This window comes from Phyllopteryx taeniolatus, chromosome 8 (genome assembly GCF_024500385.1).
Source record: "Phyllopteryx taeniolatus isolate TA_2022b chromosome 8, UOR_Ptae_1.2, whole genome shotgun sequence".
Classification (NCBI taxonomy): Eukaryota; Metazoa; Chordata; class Actinopteri; order Syngnathiformes; family Syngnathidae; genus Phyllopteryx; species Phyllopteryx taeniolatus.
The window spans coordinates 22,286,407-22,312,508 of record NC_084509.1 but is presented as its reverse complement, the minus strand read 5'-3'; the positions used below and the strand labels follow the sequence as shown (position 1 = coordinate 22,312,508).

The following is a 26,102-nucleotide window of genomic DNA, read 5'->3' as shown; positions in this document are numbered from 1 at the left end:
GCTCACGAACACAGATTTAGACAGATTTGTGAACAATATTTGAGGGAAATGGCCTTTTGTGTACGAAGAAAAAAAGTTTTAGATCTTGGAGTCCAGCTCACAAAAATGGGAGCAAAAACAAGTGTTGCGTTTATATGTTTGTTCAGTGTGCACACACACAGTTACTACTTCATTGTGGGGCTCATCGAAAAAAAATCATGACCCGTAAACATGATTTTGTTGAGTGAAAGAAAAGCTAAGAATAGACAAAAACGTGATGCCGGCGCCGGGATCGGGAAAAGCCGCAAATATGCAGTATCCTTGTTTAAGCCGAATGGGTTAAAGTTGTTTAAAAAGGTTCCAGTTAGTCCAAACTTTATGGTAGTAATGCTGATAAATCATGAAGATCCTGCCAAAAACACAGGTCCACAATCATAGTGTAAATAACTGATTTGAAATGGCCCTAACTTAATATGAATTATAAACGAGAGACACTAGGGTGACCATGCTGTTGGGATTCAGATGGCAAAACAATAGCAGTGACAGTAGGTAGACAGAAGCACAAGGAGGAAGGCACAGTGGCAGCCATGCCCGTAGGATAGATCCCAGCAGCACAGAAGCTACTTAAACACATCCTGGATCATGGTGCAAAGGTCACAAAATATCAAAAGACAGAAAGATGAAAGAAAAATGCACAGGAGGATAAGATGAAAATAAATTTAAATTAGAAAATGGTGAAAAGGTAGTGAACCTACTTCTGTTACAAAGACAAATACAATTTTACCTAAACTACAAACAGAGAAAACATGTAAGTACTTATGTGATTACTGCTGACAAAAGTAGGCTGGAATAGCAAGCAGTTTTCAGACAAACATAACAGATTTTTAACGCATCATAATTCCGGCATCTCCAAATCAATGAGGTTCTTGCTATGATACAGTGCCATGAAAAAGTATTGGCCCCTTCTCAAATTCTTATATTTTTGCAGTTTCCCCACTTTTTCAGTCTGGAAAGGGTTACAAACCGCATTTCTAAAGCTTTCGGATTCCAGCGAACCATAGGGAGAGCCATTAACCTCACATGGAGAAAACATGGAACAGCGGTGAACCTTCCCAGGAGTGGACGGCCTACAAAGATTAACCCAAGAGAACAGCAATGACTCATCCAGGAGGCCACAAAGGAACTCAGGACAACTTCTGAAGAACTGCAGGCATCCCTTTCATCAGGTAAGTTCAGTGTTCATGACACAACAATAAAGAGGAGACAGGGCAAAAATGGCATCCATGGCAGAGTTCCAAGGCAAAAAACACTGGTGACCAAAAGGAACATAAAGGCTCGTTTTACTTTTGCAAAAAAATAAATAAATAAATACATAAACAAACAACAACAACACATCTGAATGATTCCCAAGATTTTTGGGAGAATATAAAAATTACTGACGAGATGAAAGTTGAGCACTTTAGAAGGTGCGTGTCTCATTACATGTGGCGTAAATGTAGCGCAGCATTCATAAAAAGAACATACCGTAATTTCACGTGTATAATGCGCATTTTTTTAAAATGTATGCTGCCATCTATTGGTTATGAAAAAGCTGTACACTTTTATTTCAAAATGCCACCGCCACCTAGTGGTTATAAAAAAAAAATTTGTTTTGTTTAATGATAATGCTTTTCTGAAATGCTTGACCGTTTAATTTGAATCCCATTGAAATAAAAATTCCGCCTGGTCCTTCATGTTTTCTTTAAAGAATTGAACCCATCTTACAAATTCTGCCTGGGTAATCAAACATATGAGCACAAGTGTGTGTTATCTAATTTACTAAATAAAAGTAGGGCTGTGAATTTCAAAATAAGAGCAATTAAAAAAAAAAAAAAAAGGATTACCTGTTCAAATAAAATGCTTAATTTCGTAAAAAATAACAAAATACAGATAATGTTTTGATCACATGGGTAGAAGCAAAATCATGCATTGAAAAAATGCATTATACATAGATAAAAGGGTTTTACAGAATTTTTAGGTCAACTTTGGGGGTGCGTATTATACATGCGTGCGCATTGTACACAAGAAATTACCAACAGTCAAACATGGTGGTGGTAGTGTGATGGTCTTGGGCTGCCCTGGACAACTTGCTGTGATTGCTCTTTAACAGAAAATCCTGAAGGAGAATGTTCAGCCATCAGTTTGTGACCTCAAGCTTAACTGCACTTGGGTTCTACGGCAGGATAATGATCCAAAACACACCAGAAAAATCAACTTCTGAATGGCTTAAAAAAAAAAAAAAAAAAAAAAAAAAAAAAAAAAGAAGGTTTTGGAATGGCCTAGTAAAAGTCCAGACTTGAATCTGATTGGAATACATTGGCATGACCTTAAAAAGGCCGTTCGGGCTCGAAAACCCTCAATTTTTACTGAATTCAAAAGATTCCGCAAGGAAGAGTGGGCCAAAATATCTCCAGAGAGATGTGCAAGACTCATTGCCAGTTATAGAAGACGCTTGATTTCAGTTGTTGCTGCTGAGGATGGCCCAACCAGTTATGAGGTTTAGGAGGCAATTAATTTTCCCCACACACGGCCAGGTAGCTTTTTTTGTCCCTTAATAAATCCCCCTTTAATCCCTTTAAATTCACTTGGGTTATATTTGTTTGATAATTACATTTGATTGATGATCTTACACATTTAAGTGGGGAAACTATGCAAAAATAAAATAATTTGAGAAGGGGATTAATACTTTTTCACAGCACTGTATATGATATACTTTGCTGAACAAATTTATTTGACCACCTCATAAAATATAATACCCAGCATCATTAAGCGCTTCAATGTGGACTCTCAATTTCAGTCAACTCTCAACGTTTTGAAATTTTCATCACAAATGACCAAAATAAAATGAAATCTGACCTCCTTTAAACTTTAAAATTTTATTTTAATTAAATAACATTTTTAACTGTTCGTTTCAGTACTTTTTACATAATTTTCTGTTCTCTAAAAAGGAGACAAAAAAGTTTGCAAAATTCACAACAGCTGTTTCCCCCCCCCATTTGTTTCCAAAGACATACACTTCTACACTATACCTTTGTTGCCACATGTAGACACTCTGTGACACAGTGGTCACTTAACTCTGAGAACATCCTGCTTAAAGTCTCGCAATGGCAAGGTTCTGTTGAGCAATTGCTAGGTGGTGTCTTGGTCTCTTGATGTTAAAATGTCAACAGCATTATCACTGTGAGGACTGTTTAAATACCAATGCTTATTGAAACAGGAAATATATTGGCCGATTCATGGCTCAAGCACCCGTTATGAATTTTGCCATTAAGCTCTTTGTGAGAGAACAGCAAGTTGTGCAAAAAGTACTGAAACATTGAACATGTGTATTCAAAAGTTTAGAGGACAAATTAAGTTCACCTGCAAAAGTTCATTTTAGGTCCATCCAGAATTTTCACCCAAAATCTGACTATCCCTAATTTTTTTGTCAGTAGTGTATGGAACTGTATGTTGTCGCTTAGCTTGATTGGGGAAATAATAGATGAATATGCCTGAGATGACCTTATAAATATGACAAGTCACCACCAATTAATTGAATATTAAAAAATGATGACACAAGCAAAAAATTCAAGTTTCATTTTAAATGAAAAATAAATAACAGTGAAAAAAAAATTCAGAACAACAATCTCGTATTTGCATGTGTATCATTGAGCCTACCTGTCGTGATGGTGGTTCAGAGCTCTGGCCCCCAGATATGTCCTGCATTTCTGGTTCAGTCCTTTCCTCTGCTCGCGCTACAGCACTAGCATCACTGTCCTGTTACACACGCGTGCGCACGCACACACACATGAGCAATATATTAAGTCAGAAAGTAAGGTGTAAAAGATATCAAACAAATAAAGCCTATCATTTAAAAAAAAGTCCCATTATTTGCTGACAAGGGCGTAGATAGGCTAAAATGTAACATAACTAGATGTGCAACGATTAATTGAAAACTAATCGATTATCAAATTGATAATGATTTTTGAGAATCCATTAATCATTTACAGACCTTGTTTAATTTTCAAAGTGTCCAAATCTTCAGAATTTCAGCCTCTCGACAGTAAACATTAGTAATTATATTTATTATAATCATGAAGCAGTAAATATTAGTATTATAATAATAAAGCAGGCTGATTATCTTTGTGTTTCATCAAAATACGACATTTGCAAATATTTTCTTTTACTTTGGATAACAATGATCAATATTTTTGTCTATTTTCTGACATGTTACGGACCAATCCAGTAACTAATCAATTTGTTTATCCATTTTCTGCACTGTCAATTGGAAATGTCCTGTTATTGAATAAAGATACCTGCAAATATTCTTTTTATTTGATCATTTTAATAAAGTGATGGAAATGTAAGTTATTTTAATCTAATTCATCAATTAATCCAAAAAATAACAGACAGAATAATTTATATTTGAAAATAATCATTAGTTGCAGCTCTAAACAAAGCAAAATATATATTTTCGTGTCGTGTGTACCTCATACTGTATGCCCGCTTTGAGGTCATCCATATCTAGGTGAAGGTTCATCAGTTCCCAGTCTGAAGACTGCTGACTTGACTAAAAAAAAACACACATGGTGCTTTGAGATATGAGTTTAATTCATTCCGTGACCATGCTCTTATCTCAAAACAGAAATGCAATTAATCCATTCAAGTCCCATAAAAAAACATTTTTTACATTTTTAATAAAGTAGTTTATTGTAAAATACAGTCATAAAAATTATATGACAATGCAACATTATCTGGTTTTATGAAGTGCAAATCATGCCAAAAGTCTCACAGACACACTGTAGTACTCTCTCTCTCTCTTCAACACTCGCCCTACCCCCGCCCCCCACCCTATTGTGCCCCTGTGGTGCACTCCTGCAGCAGGAAGGCTCTGTCTCTCGTCAGCAGTTAGATTCCAAAAACTTTTATTTTACATCTTTTAATAAGAAAACTTGCACTCAACAGTACAGTACTGAACACACAGTAACATTTGCACCCCCACATAATCTGCAGTTCTTCTTTAATGATGAGATGCCACTTAAAGCTGATCTGCTCGTGTAAACCTCCAAATTGCATTAGCATGAAATGGCTCGCATCTTCTGCAGAACACACTTCATCATCGTATTTCCATAATTTCTCCGGCATAATGGATCTCGTCCCAAACCTAAAATGGTTTTCACACATTTTTTTTTTTTTTTTTAACACCCTGGGCTGGTGTTATTTTTTTGTGTTATGTTAATTGCTAGCCCAAGTGGCTGTGGTGTTTTCCATTGTATGCTTTATGGAGGCTATGTGGTTGTTTAAAAAACACATTTTCTTTGTTTTATGGTTAGTTTGACAGTAAATTCCAACTGTTAGTGGCAATCAACAGCTTGAAGCCTCCTTTTTAAGAATATTTACTAATTATATCTGCTGCTAGTTATGAAGTGAGTGAAGCCACATGCCGCCATACAGCACTCGTATCTCTAAGTAAGTTTGGCTTCGCAATTCAAAGCAAAGACTCGGCCAATCGACGGCTCGTATCTCGAAAAAAAATTCGGGTCACTTGCATTTCAAGGCACCATTGTATTTGTTTAATAGATGTACTGTACCTCATTTTCATCAGCATCATCAAAGCCAGGCACGGTAAGATATACTTTTTCTTCCTTCTTGGAGCTTAAAACACTTGTAGCACCGCTGCTACGGAGTACCTGATGAAGAGGGGAAAATAAATTAACACTTTAAGTGTGAATTTACAGTCTTTGAGTAAACACACCCAATTGCCTAACAATAAAAAAAAAACGGTATACCATAATTTCTTTTGAAAAAAGAGGGATCCTTAAATACGAATAATAATAATATACATAATGTCATGGGCTCCAGTGGTAAAATGGCAATCTAATCTTGACGGTTCTTTGTGCAACATCCATCCATTTTATATTCCACTTATCCTGTTCAGGATGGCGGGGAGCTAGAGCCAATTCCACCAGAGTACAACACCGTGGACTGGTCGCCAATTAATCACATGGCACATAAAGAGATAACCATTCACACTGTCATTCATTCACACCGTCACAAGGCTCGAATTAAGCAGTCTCGCATCACAGTTTGCGAGTTAACATTGGCATTTTGCCCCTCAAAAAACACATTGAAAAGCAAAACTGTGAATCAGTTTTCTCAAGTTAGAACTGAGCTGAAATATCCACGTTTGCGCAGACAGTGCCAGACAAATATTACAATGCATGAAAGCTGTTGTTTTTCTTCGTCTAAATGTAAACCCGAGTAGCGCGCCATTGCCTTCATGGTAACGACGACCTTCCCAACATGACCGCCAGGTAGGCACGACAATCAGCCAGGCTGTCTTATCTAGTGCTAATACCTATGCCCAGGAAGCCCAATGGAAGATGTTGTGTGAGGTCATGTGACTCTCGTGTAATTTGATTGGTGAACTAGACTTAAACGTCACCAGCGCTTAATTTGGATTGACGCAAACAGCGGCCAATGCGGAAGTCGAAGTCGTAGTCTCGCGCAGGAAATAGTTGATAAATAAGCAATAATTGATCAATAAAAGTAGCGAACGACATTTAGATCATTGTAACGGAGTAAAAGTACCGTTACTTCTTAACAGCAGAAGCGGCGGAAGTGTTTTTTTCTGGTCTAGTCAACTCCTGTGACTTATTCAAACAAAGCAGGTCCCGAATGCACAGACGGAACCTCAGGCCGATGTGCGCGCATATTAGTCCGCCGCGGAGTAATCAGAAGTTACATCTGTGTGGATGGTGGATGTGCCAGCGTTCAAGGAGTACGAAACAGTCTATGACGTCAGCGACGGCGACCCCCCCCCAAGAAAAACTCATCCGATTTATACAATTCACGTAAATGGCCTATTTTGAGTTCAAAACGGCCAATTTTCCCGAAAGGCGACTGCTTTGCATGTATGTTATTTCAGTGGCATAAAAAACATCAATGATACTATCGTTTGTTGTGATAGTTTCGGGGAAAATATATCGTCCTAAAAAATTTGCTATCGTGACAGACCTAAACATATATGATACAGTGAGAGAGAACATGAGCAATGGATAACACATAAATATTGTACAAACAGTATAAAAAATAAGATTAACACCTGTAAGAAAAATATATAGGGGGACAATATAGGGGGACTGTGAAAGCAAGAACCATGATATGGCATAGGATTACTGTATCTGTATTCCGTGATGATAAGTTGCAGGGACTCATTGTTCCCGGGTTGGGACTCATTGTTTTCATGACATGTGCATCCCGGGACTCACATAGTCTTAAGTGTAAAATGACCCATGTAATTGTATTGCTCATTGAGTTATGGCCAGTCAGTTGCTTTCCTACATCGAAGCCAGTTCCATTTCCGGGTCTATGGTTAACATTTTTTCCCCCTCTTTTACTGTTTCACCAATCTGTTGACATTACAAAAAACATGAACTGCTTGAACACCCCCCATTTTGTTTGTTTTTTAAAGCCGTAAATTTCTGTTCATTTTTGTTCTTGACTGTAAAACTTTTGAGTCATTCAGATTTGGAGGTTCCACTATAGATTAAAATCAAACTCCAGCATACAATTTCTTATAGATTACCCCAAGAGGCCCAGGAGATGCTTTGAGGGGTTCCAGTCCCCCAGATCCGAGTGAGCGTGGGAATGCAGATCCAGAGATTGGACCAAGGACAGGAGCATCGAGACCACTGAGAGAAGCTAGGCTTCCTAGTGGGGGTGGCAAAGACCTCAAAGTTGAACCCGGGCCCTACAAGGTAGAGAGAGGTCAACAATTACAAAGTCAGAAGCATTCCGATACTGTATGCATGTCATACAACATCATTGCTTAGCGCAAAGATGTTTTCCAACAATAAACATTTGATTAGTTAGATTTGTTTTCTTTGCTTCTTGAACAAAGAAGAAATAAAGTAAAAGGCAGAGCTGCCATCCTATAAAAATTCTATTCCAGAATAACTTGTCTGAATTTACATATTTTAAAAATGTTATCAAGAACATTTCTGTGTGACAGTCATAATCATGACTAAATTATGGCTTCTGTATTTGTCATTTTGATGTTTTTAGTACATCAACGTTTTAATGGTGGACGCAGTTGCAGCCTGAATCAAAGTACCAGTATATGAGAATTTGACAATCCATCAAAAATATCTGTCTATGGATGAATTCACTTTTGCCAATTCTGTTTTCAACCCTGGTAACAAAAAAAAAAAAACGTCAACGTTCAGTGAAATACGGATGTTCCGTAACATTTGGCAGCTCTGAAATATTATTACTTACAGTAGTATGTTTCAATTTATTGAAAATAACATCCTGCATTCTGCTGAAATGAAAATTGAAGAACCACTCACTCCACTTTTGGCTGAATCCTTCTTCTTTTTATCTTTTTTCTCCTTTGTTTTCTTCTTCTTCTTGGGCCCCGAGCTACCGGCTGCAGCAGTGCGCTGGTTGCGTTCACGTTCTTGGATAACGAGGCCGCGGTAGTGCTCATCGCAGGGGTGATCCCAAGTGGAGTCACCAGAGGAGAAGTTGTAATAATAGATTTCTCCTGTTACATCTTGACTGCAGGGAGGATCACAAGATTGCACAAAGATGGCAAAACGATGAGTAATCTTTGCCTTAAGATCACATTTTAATGTACAGTCACCACGGTGTTTCACAATAATCAACATTTTTTTGTTGAAAATCCATTGGGAGCTGTGGTTCAGGCTTTACCCAAGGTCATCATTAACTTATTCACTGCCACCCTTCCCAGTTAACATGGATATTTGACTGCTAAAGCAGTCAATGGCAGTGAATGTGTTAATAAGGAGAAAGGGCAACCCATTGACTTCACCAGACTGTTGCACTCTTCATTTGAAATGCTTTTTCAGGCATATATATATATATATATATATATATATATATATATATATATAGTCTAGAACCCTTCCTAGAGCTGGCCATCCGGCCAAACTGAGCAATCGGGAGAGAAGAGCCTTGGTGAGAGAGGTAAAGAAGAACCCAAAAGAACCCAAAGATCACTGTGGCTGAGCTCCAGAGATGCAGTCGGGAGAAGGGAGAAAGTTCTAGAAAGTCAACCATCACTGCATCCCTCCACCAGTCGGGGCTTTATGGCACAGTGGCCCGAAGTAAGATTCTCCTCAGTGCAAGACACATGAAAGCCCGCAACGAGTTTGCTAAAAAAAAAACACCTGAAGGACTCCAAGATGGTGAGAAATAAGATTCTCTGGTCTGATGACACCAAGATAGAACGTTTTGGCCTTAATTCTATGCGGTATATGTGGAGCAAACCAGGCACTGCTCATCAAACGAGTTGCATCATTCCCAAAAAGACTAATGGCTGTATTAGCTCAAAAGGGTGCTTCTACTAAATACTGAGCAAACGGTCTGAATACTTATGGCTGTGTGATATTTCAGTTTTTCTTTTTTAATAAATCTGCAAAAACTTTCGGTTTTTTCTGTCAATATGGGGTGCTGTGTGTATATTAACAGACCTGCAAACACCAAAGGCAATGAATAAACATTGTAGCGGGGGAATGGGGGCATCCCGCGGGCCCCCGCAGGTTTTTTTTTATTTTTTTTATTTAACATAAATTAAGAAATCTGTATGACTCTGAAGAGTACAATAAGGCAAAATTGAAAAAAAAAAAAAATCTTCACACAGAAAAACATTTATTTACACCGCTCAAGTACATGTTGATGTACAAATTTAAGATTAAAATTAAATTTGCCTCATTTCTTTGCTTCTTTGTTTTTGGCCTCCAACTTCAGCCAGGCCCATCAACGCGAAAATACAAAAGAACAGTGCAACAAATACAACACTGGCTGATCTGATGAGCAAAAATGTTGCTTAAACGTAAGAGCAGCAATAGAGGAAGTCCGCTCCAGAGGTTGGTAGAGCAGCCAACCATTTTTCACCGAAAGGCGACTGATTTGCATGTATGCATTAATGAGGAAAACAATTAACTTAAATCATTTTAGCAAATGACTGCAATATAACAAAGAGTGAACATTTTAAGGGGTTCTGAATACTTTCCGTACCCTGTATATACAAGAACAAGTAATGCCAATGATACCAACATAAGTAGCTTGTTGATGGCCTGCCGCTGACAGCTCCCTGGAGATGGCAAAAGAAGGTCGATATGCGCTGCCACTCTCGGATGTCTAAAACCGTCTTTGACCAGATGGTACATTTCTGTCTAATACAGTTACAGTGGTAGATTCACAGCCTTGATGTGGTAACTCAATATGTGCACATAGGAATGTAAATTGTGCTCCCAAAAGCCACCAAATCTGAGAATTAAAGGCCAAAATTCAATTTAAATCAGCTTCAATTGCACCAGGTTATGCCTTTGTACACGATACACATTTAGTATTGTACAACCCCAATTCCAATGAAGTTGGGACATTGTGTTAAACCTAAATAAAAACAGAATACAATGATTTGCAAATCATGTTCAACGTATATTTCATTGAATACACTACAAAGACAAGATATTTCATGTTCAAATTGATGAACATTATTGTTATTAGCAAATAATCATTAACTTAGAATTTTATGGCTGCAATACGTTCCAAAAAAGCTGGGACAGGTAGCAAAAAAAGACTGAGAAAATTGACGAATGCTCATCAAACACCTGTTTGGAACAACTCACAGGTGAACAGGCTAATTGGGAACAGGTGGGTACCATGATTGGGTAGAAAAGGAGCTTCCCTGAACTGCTCAGACATTCACAAGCAAAGATGGGGCGAGGTTCACCTCTATGTGAACAAGTGTGGGAGAAAATAGTCGAACAGTTTAAGGACAATGTTCCTCAACGTACAATTGCAAGGAATTTAGGGATTTCATCATCTACGGTCCATAATATCATCAAAAGGTTCAGAGAATCTGGAGAAATCACTGCATGTAAGCAGCAAGGCTAAAAACCAACATTGAATGCCCGTGACCTTCGATCCCTCAGGTGGCACTGCATCAAAAACTGACATCAATGTGTAAAGGATATCACCACATGGGCTCAGGAACAGTACAGAAAACCAATGTCAGTAAATACAGTTCGGTGCTGCATCCGTAAGTGCAACATAAAACTCTACTATGCAAAGCAAAAGCCATTATCAACAATACCCAGAAACGCCGCCGTCTTCTCTGGGCCCGAGCTCATCGAAGATGGACTGATGCAAAGTAGAAAAGTGTTCTGTGGTCCGACAAGTCCACATTTCAAATAGTTTTTGGAAATTGTGGACGTCGTGTCCTCCGGGCCAAAGAGGAAAAGAACCATCCGGACAGTTAGGGACGCAAAGTTCAAAAGCCAGCATGTGTGATGGTATGGGGCTGTGTTAGTGCCAATGGCATGGGTAACTTACACATCTGTGAAGGCACCATTAATGCTGAAAGGTACATATGACAACGGAGACCCCGGACTGTTGAACAGTTGAAGCTGTACATCAAGCAAGAATGGGAAAGAATTCCACCTACAAAGCTTCAGCAATTAGTGTCCTCAGTTCCCAAACGTTTATTGAATGTTGTTAAAAGAAAAGGTGATGCAACACAGTGGTAAACATGACCCTGTCCCAGCTTTTTTGGAATGTATTGCAGCCATAAAATTCTATGTTCATGATTATTTGCTAAAAACAATGTTTATCAGTTTGAACATTAAATATCTTGTCTTTGTGGTGTATTCAATTAAATATAGGTTGAACATGATTTGCAAATCATTGTATTCTGTTTTTATTTATGTTTAACACAACGTCCCAACTTCATTGGAATTGGGGTTGTATTACCCGTTTGGATGCCACTTCATCTCTGTATCTTTACATTACAGTGTTTTAATCGCTTTCAAAACCCCATAGAAACTTGACGATAGTACATCACGTGACTTACCAAGGCTTCCACTCCGGTGGAAGAGGGGCAACAATGCCCTCCCTGGCCAGCCACATGAGCTCCGTCTCATTGTCAAGATCAATGCCTATCTGCATTGCATACTCTCTGATATCTGGTAAGATGGGGAAAATAACACATTAAGGAGTGGAGGTTAAAACAAAAGAAGTAAATAATGATATGTAAAACTGTGGACTTGTGAAAGAGTCAGGTATGACAAAAAAAGACCAATAAATATTTTTTGGGGGGGATTTATCTCCAATGTTTCTGCACGATGAAAGCATTCAATGTAGTATACAGGGGCGTGCAGAGGGCAGGTGCTCAAAGTTAAAAGGGTGGCACATGGAACAAGAGTTTGCAACACCTTAACATAGCATTGCAGGCTATTCACGAAAACAGAACATGAAAAGACACTTGCCTTAAGGACACCGGGAATTGCAGTTTGTCGTAAAGGCACCATTTGCTGAGTTGTTAATCGGAATGATAACAAACCCACCTATTTTGTGGTCATATATTAGCATTTTGTGTGCATGTCACAACTATACTATATAATGGTCCCATGTCATGCCTGGAGCTCTTTACATGTTTGTGGCTCTATTCTCTAGAGCTGTTTTTATTTTGAATGAAACAATTGAGAAATTGATTTTAGGAGGTCCACCTCACATTCTAAATCCACGACGTAGCATTGGTTCTCTTCCCCTCAATTACTTTGTAAATTAAAAAAAAATATTTTTTTACAGTGTAAAGTTAGACATTCATTAAGCACCTTCTGCAGGACAGTAGATAAAATATCTCATATCTCAAAATTACATTTATAATACTCCTGATCTGGATTGAATTTACCAAACCATTATCAGAAAATAAAAATGCATTAATGAAAATTGCACAGCTTCAATTGACTTAAAAGACAATGAAGTTGAATCTCAACTGGGTGGATAATTAACTGTCCAATGATGACACCTGATGGAAAGGAAGTGAAAAGGAATAGAACCACTTTTTAAATATAAATTAAGATTTCAAATCCTGAGACTTTTAGTCAAATTGGACTACTTTCTGATTTCCTTAGTCCTCTGTCAAAGGAAAAAGGTTATCTTTGTGTTTTAAGCAAGCCATTTATGGACTTCAGCTTTTGGAAAAGTGATTGAAATGATTGCCCATTTTCGGACATGTTTGGAATCAAACATTAACCCAGACATTCCCAACGAGTGAACAGTCTGCCCAATTTGAAATCTGGATTAACATATGAGGCTAGGCTCAATAATTTTCCAAACAATGTTCCACAAATATGTGCACAGCAGTGAGTGGCTTTGTTTATTAAATTCAAACAGCTAGCAAGCAAACTAAAATACTGTTGGTAACAATATCTTTCATCAGGGCTCCGATTTGACTTTAGGACACACAGTGTATCAAAATGCTAACTTTGATTTGGAAGGTGTGAAATTGAGTCAAGAGGACCACAGCGTCACACAGACATCTCCTTGGGCATCAAGGGCTCGTGCCCGGGCACCTAAAGCCCAAATCCCACATGCTCATATTTACCTTGGTCAGAGGGAATGTAGTTTTCATCAAAGTCCTCTTCAAGGATGAGCTGGTTTCCAATAACCATAGGCGCACTCATGATTACTGCAGATAGAAATGCAAGTATCAAATGACCGTGGTAATATTTTTAATATTAATCTTCTTTTCCTTTCGGCTTTTCCCTTTAGGGGTCGCCACAGCGCGTCATCCTTTTCCATGTAAGCCTATCTCCTGCATCCTCCTCTCGAGCACCAACTGCCCTCATGTCTTCCCTCACGACATCCATCAACCTTCTCTTTGGTCTTCCTCTCGCTCTCTTGCCTGGCAGCTCCATCCTCATCAACCTTCTACCAATAAACTCACTATTTCTCCTCTGGACGTGTCCAAACCATCGAAGTCTGCTCTCTCTAACTTTGTCTCCAAAACATCGAACCTTGGCTGTCTCAAACCTCATCATCTTCATTTCCGCCACCTCCAGCTCTGCTTCCTGTTGTCTCACCAGTGCCACTGTCTCTAATCCGTGCATCATGGCTGGCCTCACCACTGTTTTATATATTTTGCCCTTCATCCTAGCAGACAGTCTTCTGTCACATAACACACCTGACACCTTCCTCCATGTGTTCCAACCTGCTTGGACCCGTTTCTTCACTTCCTGACCACACTCAACATTGCTCTGGACGGTTGACCGCAAGTATTTAAAGTCCTCCACCCTTGCTATCTCTTCTCCCTGTAGCCTCACTCTTCCCCCACCACCCCTCTCATTCATGCACATATATTGTGTCTTACTTCAGCTAATCTTCATTCCTCTGCTTTCCAGTGCATGCCTCCATCTTTCTAACTGTTCCTCCACCTGCTCCCTGTTTTCACTGCAGATCACAATGTCATCTGCACACATCATGGTCCACGGGGATTCCAGTCTAACCTCATCTGTCAGCCTATCCATCACCACTGCAAACAGGAAGGGGCTCAGGGCTGATCCCTGATGCAGTCCCACCTCCACCTTCAATTCGTCTGTCACACCTACAGCACACCTCACCACTGTTCTGCTGCCCTCATACATGTCCTGTATTATTCTAACATAATTCTCTGCCACTCCAGACCTCCGCATGCAGTACCACAGTTACTCTCTGGGTACTCTGTCACAGGGTTTCTCTAGATCTACAAAGACACAATGTAGCTCCTTCTGACCTTCTCTGTACTTTTCCATCAACATCCTCAAGGCAAATAACGCATCTGTGGTACTCTTTGTAGGCATGAAACTATACTGTTGCTCACAAATACTCACTTCTGTCCTGAGTCTAGCCTCCACTACTCTTTCCCATAACTTCATTGTGTGGCTCATCAACTTTATTCCTCTATAGTTCCCACAGCTCTGCACATCACCCTTGTTCTTAAAAATGGGCACCAGCACACTTTCCCGCCATTCCTCAGGCATCTTCTCACGCGCTAGAATTCTGTTGAACAAGCTGGTCAAAAATTCCACAGCCACCTCTCCTAGATGCTTCCGTACCTCCACAGGAATGTCATCAGGACCAACTGCCTTTCCATTTTTCATCCTCTTTAATGCCTTTCTAACTTCTCCCTGACTAATCATTGCCACTTCCTGGTCCACCACACTTGCCTCTTCTACTCTCCCTTCTCTCTCATTTTCCTCATTCATCAACTCCTCAATGTATTCTTTCCATCTATCTAGCACACTGCTGGCACCAGTCAACATATTTCCATCTCTATCCTTAATCACCCTAACCTGCTGCACATCCTTCCCATCTCTATCCCTCTGTCTGGCCAGCCTGTATAGATCATTTTCTCCTTCTTTAGTGTCCCACCTGGCATACATGTCATCATATGCCTCTTGTTTGGCCTTTGCCACCTCTACCTTTGCCCTATGTCGCATCTCAATGTATTCCTTTCACCTGTCCTCGGTCCTCTCAGTGTCCCACGTCTTCTTAGCTAACCTTTTTTCTGTACTGTGAGGTTCCACCACCAAGTCTCCTTCTCTCCTTTTCGGCCAGAAGATACACCTAGTACTCTCCTGCCTGCCTCTCTGATCACCTTGGCTGCAGTGGTCCAGTCTTCTGGAAGCTCCTCCTGTCTACCGAGAACCAGTCTCACCAAGATGCACAACACTCGTCCTGTCGCAGCTTCCACCACATGGTTCTCTGCTCTGCCTTTGTCTTCCTAATCTTCCTCCCCACCACCAGAGCCATCTTACACACCACCATCCTATGCTGTCTAGCCACACACTCCCCTACAACAACCTTACAGTCGGTAACCTCCTTCAGATTACATCATCTGCACAAGACGTAATCCACCTGCGTGCTTCTACCTCCGCTTTTGTAGGTCACCCCATGTCCCTGCCTCTTCTTGAAAAAAGTGTTCACTACAGCCATTTGCATCCTTTTTACAAAGTCTACCACCATCTAGCCCTCCAAGTTCCTTTCCTGGATGCCGTACTTACCCATGACTTCTTCATCACCCCTATTTCCTTCACCAACATGTTCATTACAATCTGCACCAATCACGACTCTCTCTCTGTCTGGGATGCTCAGAACTACTTCATCTAGCTCCTTCCAGAATTTCTCTTTCACCTCTCGGTCATATCCTACCTGTGGGGCATAGCCACAAATAACCCCGACTCTATTTCTCTTCCCATCTACACCATGGTAACATAATTTAAACCCTGCCCCTAAACTTCTCGCCTTACTGCCTTTCCACCTGGTCTCCTGGACACACAATATATCAACCTTTCTCCTAATCATCATGTCAACCAACTCCCGAGATTGTCCTGTCATATTCCCAACATTCAAAGTCCCCACATTTAGTTCTAGGCTCTCTGATTTCCTCTTCTCTTTCTGCCGAAGAACCCGCTTTCCACCTCTTCTTCTTCTTCTACTTCGACCAACAGTAGCTGAATTTCCAACGGCACCCTGCAGGTTGACGGCGCCGGTGGCGGACGTTGTTAACCCGGGCCACGGCCGATCCGGTATGGAATTCTTTGGATGAACGCTCATATTTGTTTGGCAAAGTTTTAAGGCGGATGCCCTTCCTAACGCAACCCTCTGCATTTATCCGGGCTTGGGACCGGCCTACAGTTTGCACTGGCTGCATTGTATATTTTTAATACATTAAATGTAATATATATATTTTCGAGGTCGATATATAAATAAAATAAACAATTACACTTTGATAAAATTTAATGCAAGGATTTCCGCGAATGAAAAGGTTAAAACATCTCAAATACATTGAACTTAGCTAGGCACCGTTTCGCTACAGCTAGGTAGGTAGGTCCAAAAAAAAATGTTTTTAAAACCTTGTGGGTCGCAAAAGAGCTTACCTTCAAACTATCCGACTGCCCTTTGCATCTCCAAATTCTGTCACCTCATTACCGTAGGGATGGTTTTCGCTCAGAATGCAAAATGTGAAGCTTATACTAATAGGAACATCTCCAAGGACGCTTCCCTGGTTTCCTGTTGACGGTGAGAAATAGGCTTCTTATTGGCTGGTCCGCGTGTTCTTCTTCTTCTATGCGTGTTTAATGGTGTTTGGCGAGAAACATTTACATGCCTTACCGCCACCTACCGGTATGGAGTGTGGATCAGGTATGCCTTCGAACATGCAGTATAGCCCGTATTATATTTGGTAATTTTAGCTGTTTTGAATATCTGGTTGTTGTTTTTTTTTAGTAAAAAGTGACCCAAAGGCTTTTGTTTTAATAATGTGTAAACCTCCAAGACACAATGGAAAATGTAGGGAGGAATTTCAAAACTGCTGTCAGTTACCTGTACTGACTACAACTATTTTGTCATAACAGGAGACTTTAACATTCATGTTGACAATAACATGGGGGGGGGGGGGGGGGGAATACAGAAGAACTCTCTGCTATACTGGACACATTTGAAACTCAACATATAGAGTCCAACCCACACTCAATTTAGTGGTGCATAATTAAACATCTGTTCTGGTTCTTACTTCTGACTCCAAGTGTACCCTTCCTTTGATGCTGCCCAATTGTTGTGATTATTATGTATATGTATACATATATGTACATCAAGCGGCACCGTAGCCACCTGTATGGAGTTTGTATGTTCTCCCCGTGCCTGCGTGGGTTTTCTCCGGGTACTCCGGTTTCCTCCCACATCCCAAAAACATGCATGGTAGGTTGATTGAAAACTCTAAATTGCCCATAGGTGTGAGTGTGAATGGTTGTTTGTTTATATGTGCCCTGCAATTGGCTGGCGACCAGTTCAGGGTGTACTCTGCCTCCCGCCCGAACATAGCTGAGATAAACTCCAGCACGCCCACGACCCTATTGAGGATAAGCGCTACAGAAAATGGATGGATGGATTGCATTATTGATACTTAAAAAAAAACTACCTTTTAGAATCATTTGGCATTTATTATTTAGGATGTCGCTAACATTTCAGGAGCTCAAAAAGTATTTTGGTTGCTGAGCGCTTTCCTCATCTTTACATTAATTCAAAAAGACTGAGACATTTTTAAGTAGTTCTCAATCATGGTCCTTGGTCTGGTATAAATACAATTGTATTGCCAGTTTGTTTCCATGCAGTTGCACACAACATACCATTATGAAACATCATTGGATTGATATTCAGAATGCAGTGTAGAATCAAGAGGTTTACAGGTATCTATGTGACAACTAAATGAATGTAGCCTGCTGACAGTAGTGACATTTGACAAAGAGAGCTAGAGGCTACTTGAAGTCCCCAGATCAGATAGGATCCTTTGTACACCCCTGCCTGACAACCATGATGTTATTTCCACAAGTGACCAGAGCTTCCAGGTAAGCAGAAAGTCAAAGTTCTACAACGTTTGTGTGTGTGTCATATGCTCTTCTGGCATTTCCTTGCTATCATCACCAACTGATTGCTGCTCTGCCAGCATGGCTGTGAGCTTTAGCTCCAACACTGGATCCCTGGACTCTGCTGGGACCTGCAAAATAAAAAAGCAAAGTAAAACTATGATCATTTTTTCAAACTTGCACTTTCAACCTTCCTCTTATTTGGTTATAAGAATATTTCAATAAATCAATACTTGACTGTCATGTTTGCAATGTACTGTAGTATATTTGACAATGTATAAATCCAGTACAGTAAACCCTCGTTTATCGCAGGGGTTACTTTCCAGAAAACCCCTGCAGGAAATGAAAAACGCAATCAATTTATTATATTACTAGATAAATATTTCAGTTTCATATATGCATTTAAATGCCAATTTGTGAAACTGCACTTTGGAGTGAAGTGGATGTATTCTATTTGTCCACTTGAGGTCACCTTCCACACACACACACACACACCACAAACAATGCCTATTGGGTATGCCCTGCTTATGTGACATGTGACGCCAATGCGCTTTCTTTTTCTGTTAAGAACAAGAGCCCGATTGACCTTCTCTGAGTCATTGCTGCCACATTTACATCAATTAGCCTACAAAGCTAACTGTATTAGAGGGTGGTGAGTAACTGCACTACAATGACCTTTAAAGAAAATCTGCAACACACTGAATCCACAAAAAATAAAATGTGATATTGCGAGGGATTACTGTATATACAGCCATATGCAGTACATGTGTATATACTGTATATAGTACATACAGTATATATACAGGGGCTTTACTGTTTATGACGGATTTCTGTTCCTACGGCAGTGATGTACTGTGACCCAAATTTCTAAAGAAGTCGTTGGAACGTGGCGTACTCTATCACTCAGCAATGTCAACACAATGGTAACGCCATTTGTATGAACAACAGCATAAATATAAAAATACAGTGCAACCTCACTTCGTGATACTGCTTTGGTTCACAAAGTATGCTTCAGTTTGTGAACAGTCACAGCATCCACACGGAATTCTTAGTTACACTTTCTCTCACACAGCGTAAACATTGTTTGTTCTGTGTGTCACATGTTTAGGGCATCTTCATTTTTGCTGGAAATTAGCCCTCAGTATGACTCCAAAGATAGTGATAAATGCAAGTGATAGCTACCTTTAGTCAGTGTAATTGTATTACTGTTGGAAAAAAAAGTTAAAATAATAGCTAAACGCGAATAGTGTTTGTGTTTTTGATTTAGCAATGCAAGTTTAGTTTGGTCAAATCTACCCTCTGTTGGGGAGCTGCCTCACGGGGAAGCTTCTGCTTGACGTGTTGCAGCATGCTCCCTATTTTTAAGAACAAGGAAACGAACAAACATAAATTGGTTCTGGAACAGATTAATTCCGATTATTTAAAGTGGGAAAAATTTGGTTTGGGAACAGTCTTGGAACAAATTAAGTTCGTGGACCAAGGTAATCAAATGAAAAACAATGAACTGCTCGTGACTTGTGCTGCGTGATAACATGACGACTGCAAAGTATTCAGCGCGTTTTCACTTTTTCCACATTTTGTTATGTTACAGCCTAATCCCAAAATGAAATAAATCCATTATTTTTCCTCAAAATTCTACACACAACACCCCATAATAACAATGTGAAAGTTTTTGGGGGAAATTGTTGCTAATTTAATTTAAAAAAACTAAGACATCATATGTACATAAGTATTCACAGCCTTTGCTCAAAACCTGATGCACCTTTGACAATAATTACAGCTTCAAGTCTTTTTGAATATGATGCCACAAGCTTGGCAAACCTATCTTTGAGCAGTTTCACCCATTCCTCTTTGCAGCACCTCTCAAGCTCCATCAGGTTGGATGGGGAGTGTCCATGCACAGCCATTTTCAGATCTCTCCAGAGAAGGTAAATAGTAAATGGACTGCACTTATATAGCGTTTTATCTACACTATCACAGTGCCCAAAGCGCGTTATAAAGCCTCACATTCACCCATTCACACACCAATAGACTAACGGAAGATGTTCGATCAGATTCAAGTCTGGGCTCTGGCTGGGCCATTCAAGGACATTTACAGAGTTGTCCTGAAGCCACTCCGTTGTCTTGGCTATGTGCTTAGTGTCGTTGTCCTGTTGGAAGGTAAACCTTTGCCCCAGGCTGAGGTCCGGAGCACTCTGGAGCAGGTTTCATCCAGTATGTCTTTGTACATTGCTGCATTCATCTTTCCCTCAATCCTGACTCGTCTCCCAGTTCCTATCGCTGAAAAACATCCCCACAGCATGATGCTGCCACCACCATGCTTCACTGTAGGAATGGTATTAGTCAGCTGATCAGCGGTGCCTGGTATTCCCCACCAAAGAGTTCAATCTTTATCTCATAAGAGCTGAGAATTTTCTCCCTCATGGTCTGAGAGTCCTTCAGGTGTCTTTTAGGAAACTCCAGGCAGGCTGCCATGTGCCTTTTACTGGCTTCCATCTGGCCACTCTACCATACAGCCCTGATTGGTGAAGTGCTGGAGAGATGGTTGACTTTCTGGAAGGTTCTCCTCTCTCCACAGAGGACCACTGGAGCTCTGAGAGAGTGACCATCGGGTTCTTTGTCACCTCCCTGTCTAAGGCCCTTCCCACCCAATTGCTCAGTTAAGACGGGCACCCAGCTCCAAGAAGAGCAAATATGTTTATGTATTACATCCAACCCCAATTCCAATGAAGTTGGGACGTTGCGTTAAACGTTAGGGTTAACTAACCTGCGGGAATTATTTTTATTATTTTTATTTATTATTTTTTTTAATATGACTGAACAACAATCATCATTAATTTCTTTATGGTTATGTTTGGTTTAATTATAATGCTTTTCTGAAATAATTGACAGTTTAATTTGAATCCCATTGAACTAAAATAAAATGTGTTTCGCCTGTTTCCTTTTGAAGAATTGTACACATCTTAAAAATTCTGCCTGGGTAATCAAACATATGAGCACAACTGTGTGTTTTCTCATTTACTAAATACAGGGAGGGCTGTGAATTTCAAAATAAGAGCAAGTAAATAAAAATAAAGTATTATGTGTTCAAATAAAGTGCTTAACTTAATAATTATTTGAAAAAACAAACAAAATACAGATAATACTTCGTCTTGAACATGGGTAGAAGCAAAGTCACGCATTGTAAAAATGCATTATACATAGGTAGAAGGGTTTTCCAGAATTTTGAGGTCAACTATATATGGGTGCGGATTATACACGAGAAATTGATAATTACGGTAATTGATAATTAGACTTATTGACCACATACATTTTTTTATTCTGATGAATTTCACAAGTTTAGTCGATAACAATTGTTCTTTTGAGTCTGAGGAATGGACCTTTCCAAATGATCCAGGAGGAAAAACTCCTACCGTTGCTGCTCCTCTCCTTCTCAGTATGATGCCCTCTGCAAGTAAAGCTTTTCCGGTCTCCTCAAACAGAGCGGAATCATCCATCTCGGATTGACTCTTTAACTGTGCATACTTGTCTACAAACCTACAGTAAAATATAAAATATTATGGAAATGTTCTTTCTAAGCCAAGTGTGCCATCAGTACAAAAAACACAAATACAAAACCCAAACATTTATCATCATTTTGCATAAAAGGGAAAAACAAAATACATACCTCTGACAGGTTGAGACAAAGTTTGATTTGGAAAGATCAAAAGGCCGAAGACCCATCCCATATTGGTCATAAAATTTTCTGAAAGCATAGTTAGACATAAATGTTACATAATGCAGTATATTATACGATCTCTGTAAGTGATAAACTGGCATACACGTAGACGCTATCTAATCACAAGAAATAGTAAAAACTGATATTTACTTACGCTCTAATTTTATCTTCTGCGTAGAAAATTTCAGGCACCGGGTCTGGTTTCTTGACCCTGGATCTTGTAAGGGGTTTTACATAAAGTGGTTGGCGTTTTGGTGGAAAAGCTTCATACACATCATACCAGATTGGTTTCTCCGTTTGCTTTATCACTCCAGAGCGCATTAAATCCCGAACCCTGTTAATCATATTTTCGCACAATTAGTTAGTCATGTTGAATTGCAAACCAATCAAATTAAAAATAAAGCGCATACAATATCAGACAAATTAAAACACACAGGAATTAACACAACTTGGATAAACAACTTTTGCTGAAGATGTGGCTTTAACAAGATATTTCCTGGACAGTCTTGAGTGAGCTTGCTAAATAACAAAAATAAACAAACTTTCCTTTGCAGGGCATAAAGTTTCTTTCCATCAACAAGCCATTCATGATGGAACACTAACAACAAGGACTGTAGCCGATGTAATTATATTCACTTTCCTCCTCCTGTTGATGCCAAAATATATGCAAATAAGATGAAGACCTTGCTGTTCCAATACTTGGAACAGCAAGGTCAATTCCTTTGTTTTTGTTGTATACTGAAGACATTTGGGTTTCATATCAAAAGATAAATATGAGACAAAAGTTCAGAATTCCATCTTTTATTTCATGGTATTTACATCTAGATGTGGTATTAAACAACTCAGGACAGAGCACCTTTTGTTTGAAGCCACCCACTTGTCAAATGAGCAAATGTATTGGAACAGACGTTATTAAATTAACTTAAAGTGAATAACATTTTATATTTGGTGGCATAACCCTTAATTGCAATAACTGCATCAAGGCTGCGACCCATTGACTTCACCAGACTGTTGTATTCTTCATTTGAAATGTTTTTCCAGGCCTTTACTGCAGCCTGTTTCAGTTCTTGTTTGTTTCTGGGGGTGGTTTCTCAGTCTTCTCTTCAGGAGGTAAAATGCATGCTCTATTGGGTTAAGGTCCGGTGATTGACTTGGCCAGTCTAAGACCTTCCACTTTTTCCCCCCTGATGAAGTCCTTTGTTGTGTTGGCAGTGTGTTTTGGGAAGAACATGCAAACTCCACACAGACGAGGCCGGATTTGAACCCGGGTCCTCAGAACTGTGAGGCGGACGTGCTAACCAGTCGTTCACCGTACCGCTTCCATGAAGCTTAATAAATTCAATTTAAATTCAAAACAGCAACAATAATGCTTTAACTATTAAATGCCAATAATACCAACCTGTTGTATGTAACGTGTTACTCCTAGATCATCAGTTTACGTTTTAACTATGATTTACCTAAATAACCATTTACCATTTTAATAATATGAGGTGATGAAAGTATTTTTTTATTGTGAATATTTCAATGATTTGTGAATCGTGTTTTACATTTTCTGCAGTCAATATGTTTAAAAGGTGGTACTAAAGTTGACATGGAGTGTTGTTTTTTGGCAAGTAGAATTCTGCTACAAAAAAACTTTTAAAAAACGTGTTGACATACGCAGATTTGCGCCTAAAATCATGTAGTCAGAATGTAATATGTCGTACAACTGGAAATGGAATAAGAGGCTGCCATTGGGCAGCGTCCTTCAAAAGACTTGATGAGCATTGAGTCATAGCTGCGAGACTGGATCACCCTAATTTTGCATTGTGGACGTTTTTGATTAAATTTGTTATGTATTTTAACCATACATTCCCGTTTTAAATCGTGTAGCCATCTTATCCAAAGTTGTCGCCGAGTAAATGTACAGCTTTTGTCGCACATCTATGTCGTCATTAAGACGTACGTCGAATATGCACTTGAAACATACAAATTCGCGTGTAAAAATGTCCACAACCTTCAGCATAGATGGTCTATATTATTAACTTTATGAATAAAATGTGGTTATCACTGTAAACATTTGAACTTTAGAAGGAACGCAGTTGCTTTTTCAGTAAAGCTCAAGTGGTTTATAAATACTACAATAGCATCCAAATGCACAGAAACTGTGTTAATAATGGGAACTGCTGAACAGATATTAATGCTCCTTTAAAAGATGTCATTTCAGGCGAACAGAACGCAAACACGAGCCACGCCGCTAACCACTATTAACTCTGGGGCTACAATAAGGTTAAGTAACAAAACAAATAGAGCATTAAAAACACTTTCTTACCGCGAAAACACGGTTCCAACCCTCTCAAGTCTGCTCCCGGACATTTAGTTGTTTTAGGTGCAGCTGAACCACTTGCACTTGGACAACAGCCTTCTCTTCTCGTTTGAAGGTAAGAACAGCACTTCCGGTAGTACTTGCGACTCTTTCAGAATAAAGTGGTGAGCCCAATTCTGCCAGTTAATGTTGTTTCATTGCACTACTTGATCTGAATGACTTGTGATAGTTGTGTATATTATTCAATGCAGCCCAATAGGGGCAAAAGCCAGTGCAAACTGGAGGCCGGTCCCAAGCCCGGATAAAAGCAGAGGGTTGCGTCAGGGAGGGCATCCGGCTTAAAACTTTGCCAAACAAATATGAGCGTTCATCCATAGAATTCCATACCGGATCGGTCGTGGCCCGGGTTAAGAACGTCCGCCACCGGGGCCGTCAAACTGCAGGGCGCCGGTGGAAATTCAGCTACTGTGGGTCGAAGTCGAAGAGGAAGTGGAAAGCGGGTTCTTCGGCAGAAAGAGAAGAGGAAAGCACAGAGCCTAGAACTGAATGTGGGGACTTTGAATGTTGGGACTATGACAGGAAAATCTCGGGAGTTGGTTGACATAATGATTAGGAGAAAGGTTGATATATTGTGTGTCCAGGAGATCAGGTGGAAAGGCAGTAAGGCTAGAAGTTTAGGGGCAGGGTTTAAATTATTTTACCATGGTGTAGATGGGAAGAGAAATGGAATCGGGGTTATTGTAAAAGAAGAGTTGGCTAAGAATGTCTTGGAAGTGAAAAGAGTATCAAATCAAGTGATGAGGCTGAAACTTGAAATTGAGGGTGTTGTGTATAATGTGATTAGTGGCTATGCTCCACAAGTAGGATGTGACCTAGAGGTGAAAGAGAAATTCTGGAAGGAGCTAGACGAAGTAGTTCTGAGCATCCCAGACAGAGAGAGAGTCGTGATTGGTGCCGATTGTAATGGACATGTTGGTGAAGGAAATAGGGGTGATGAAGAAGTGATGGGCAAGTACGGCAGCCAGAAAGGCTTTAAAGAGCATGAAAAATGGAAAGGCAGTTGGTCCTGATAACATTCCTGTGGAGGTACGGAAGCATCTAGGAGAGGTGGCTGTGGAGTTTTTGACCAGCTTGTTCAATATAATTCTAGCGTGTAAGAAGATGCCTGAGGAATCGAGGAAAAGTGTGCTGGTGCCCATTTTTAAGAACAGGGGTGATGTGCAGAGCTGTGGGAACTATAGAGGAATAAAGTTGATGAGCCACACAATGAAGTTATGGGAAAGAGTAGTGGAGACTAGACTCAGGACCGAAGTGAATATTTGCGAGCAACAGTATGGTTTCATGCCAATAAAGTGTACCACAGATGGATTATTTGCCTCGAGGATGTTGATGGGAAAGTACAGAGAAGGTCAGAAGGAGCTACATTGTGTCTTTGAGGAAGAGTGAGGCTACAGGGAGAAGAGATAGCAAGGGTGGAGGACTTTAAATACTTGGGGTCAACCGTCCAGAGCAATGGTGAGTGTGGTCATGGAGTGAAGAAACGGGTCCAAGCAGCTTGGAACGGGTGGAGGAAGGTGTCAGGTGTGTTGTGTGACAGAAGAGTCTCTGCTAGGATGAAGGGCAAAGTTTCTAAAACAGTGGTGAGGCCAGCCATTTTTATTTTAAATTTTTGATGATGAAGTACAATAATAATAATAACAATGAGCTCAAAATATATACAAAAACTCGGCACTAGGTGGCGAGGAAGCTCCATTGGCTTCCGTGAAGTGAACTCGCACCACTTTTTCTTTTGATAATTATTTTTATTTGTTTCGGGTCAGATTTCATCAATTGACAATGTTCTATCTACAAATCTACAGTAGATATG

At 39.8% G+C, this 26,102-nt stretch overlaps 2 protein-coding genes across 5 annotated transcripts in view; both read right to left on the bottom strand.

Annotated features, from left to right (window-relative positions):
- Window positions 1–16,887, bottom strand: part of LOC133482074 (centrosomal protein of 164 kDa-like) — a 42,834-nt gene extending 25,947 nt beyond the window's left edge. For 3 of the 4 annotated variants that reach the window (XM_061781676.1, XM_061781677.1, XM_061781679.1), the window contains exons 1-8: window positions 16,728–16,887; window positions 13,415–13,498; window positions 11,879–11,990; window positions 8,349–8,559; window positions 7,586–7,750; window positions 5,589–5,687; window positions 4,487–4,567; window positions 3,676–3,774 (exon numbers count right to left, since the gene is read on the bottom strand). In XM_061781676.1, coding sequence (XP_061637660.1) covers window positions 3,676–3,774; window positions 4,487–4,567; window positions 5,589–5,687; window positions 7,586–7,750; window positions 8,349–8,559; window positions 11,879–11,990; window positions 13,415–13,493 — 846 coding nt within the window. In that variant the 5' untranslated portion in view covers window positions 13,494–13,498; window positions 16,728–16,887. Of the gene's footprint in view, window positions 1–3,675; window positions 3,775–4,486; window positions 4,568–5,588; window positions 5,688–7,585; window positions 7,751–8,348; window positions 8,560–11,878; window positions 11,993–13,414; window positions 13,499–16,727 lie in introns of those variants that run through there. The other variant, XM_061781678.1, reaches the window with a different exon arrangement.
- Window positions 16,888–17,917: 1,030 nt separating this feature from the next.
- On the bottom strand, window positions 17,918–24,439 carry mrps23 (mitochondrial ribosomal protein S23). The gene is made up of 5 exons (XM_061782954.1): window positions 24,242–24,439; window positions 22,085–22,264; window positions 21,880–21,957; window positions 21,626–21,749; window positions 17,918–18,343 (listed from the first exon to the last, which is right to left on the bottom strand). The coding sequence occupies exons 1-5, from the start codon at window positions 24,283–24,285 to the stop codon at window positions 18,215–18,217; spliced, it is 555 nt and encodes a 184-aa protein (XP_061638938.1). The 5' UTR covers window positions 24,286–24,439; the 3' UTR covers window positions 17,918–18,214.
- Between the last annotated feature and the right edge of the window lie 1,663 nt (window positions 24,440–26,102).

Coding starts and splice junctions, on each gene's coding strand:
- mrps23 (XM_061782954.1), bottom strand. CDS start 24,285: ATGTCCGGGAGCAGACTTGAGAGGGTTGGAACCGTGTTTTCGCG. Junction 21,958..22,084: donor GCAGAAGATAAAATTAGAGC/GTAAGTAAATAT, acceptor CTATGCTTTCAG/AAAATTTTATGACCAATATG. Junction 21,750..21,879: donor TTTGTCTCAACCTGTCAGAG/GTATGTATTTTG, acceptor ATTTTACTGTAG/GTTTGTAGACAAGTATGCAC.